This window comes from Sinocyclocheilus grahami, unplaced genomic scaffold (genome assembly GCF_001515645.1).
Source record: "Sinocyclocheilus grahami isolate Dianchi unplaced genomic scaffold, SAMN03320097.WGS_v1.1 scaffold40094.1, whole genome shotgun sequence".
Taxonomy (NCBI): domain Eukaryota; kingdom Metazoa; phylum Chordata; class Actinopteri; order Cypriniformes; family Cyprinidae; genus Sinocyclocheilus; species Sinocyclocheilus grahami.
In genome coordinates this window covers 1-1,255 of record NW_015523662.1, presented here as the reverse complement: position 1 = coordinate 1,255, position 1,255 = coordinate 1, and the positions used below count along the sequence as shown (strand labels likewise).

Genomic DNA, 1,255 nt, shown 5'->3' with positions numbered 1-1,255 from the left:
ACACACACACACACACACACACACACACACACACACAGATCTGTTCATCCATTCTGAATGACCCCAAAACATTTTTATGGAACTGTACATAAAAAAGCATAACTAAGTGAATGCAGCACAGTAACTAAACGAGTAATTACGAAGAAAGTAAAGATGGAAGCTTCTGTTAGTAAGAGTGGTTCAGTTAAACTGTGATCTGTGTGTTTGTAGTTAATAATGCTGGCGTGGGTCTGGTGGGGCCGGTTGAGGCTCTCAGTCTGGACGAGATGAAGCAGGTGTTCGAGACCAATTTCTTCGGCGTTGTGCGCATGTTTAAAGAGGTGATGCCCGACATGAAGAGGAGACGCTCTGGACACATCATGGTCATCAGCAGCGTGCTGGGCCTGCATGGTGAGACGGTCACACACACAGAAGAGCTCGGAGCATCTGCTGAATCACACATGTGCAAACACCAAACAAATCAGACTCGTGCTGCTCTTCACAGGTGTGGCGTTCAATGACGTTTACTCCGCGTCAAAGTTCGCCACGGAGGGACTGTGTGAGGGACTCGCCATCCAGCTGCTCCAGTTTAACGTCAAGTGAGTCTCAGCGTTTGCCACTGAACACACACTCCTGCATTTCCTCTTCCTGTCATGTGATTCTCAGTAGGATTATTCATGTCACTTCTTCAGGTTTCTGATGGTCTTTGACTCTTTTTGTAAGTGATCAAACCACATTAACATTAGCAGAATCCCACTGTTGTTGTGTGACCGCTCCCTCTGGTGGTCTGGAGGGAAGTTACAGGTTCAAACCCATTACACATCACAGATCAGGAAATAAGCCAAGTTCTACAGCAGTGCTTCTCATCCAGGAGGCCTTCAAATAACTTAAAATGATTAAATATAGGATGAAACCGGCATTAAATCAGCTCAAATCAAAAGCTGACCAACATTTGTATTAGTCTGATGTGGTTCTAGATCTGATGGCTCTCTCTGCAGTCTGATGTATGTCCCATCTCTGTCTGTGTGTCAGGGTGTCGATGATCGAGCCCGGGCCTGTAAACACTGAGTTTGAGCTGAAGCTGATGACAGAAGTCTCGAAGAAAGAGTTCGCGGGTGCTGATCCAGAGACGCTCCATCACTTCAGGACCTGCTACCTGCCCACACAAATCAACCTCTTTAAAGCCCTGGGACAAACACCTGAAGACATCGCCAAGGTCAGAACACATGAAGTCATACCCGTTCACAACAAGAACCAGAACTAGAAACAAAGCTTT

At 46.4% G+C, this 1,255-nt stretch overlaps 1 protein-coding gene across 1 annotated transcript; it reads left to right on the top strand.

Moving 5' to 3' along the window:
- Positions 1-210: 210 nt before the first annotated feature.
- LOC107580689 (retinol dehydrogenase 8-like) lies at positions 211-1,243 on the top strand (the record flags this gene model as incomplete). Its single annotated transcript, XM_016266354.1, has 3 exons — positions 211-390; positions 485-578; positions 1,012-1,243. Coding segments are annotated over 3 exons (506 nt in total), but the record flags the coding sequence as incomplete, so codon positions are not given.
- Between the last annotated feature and the right edge of the window lie 12 nt (positions 1,244-1,255).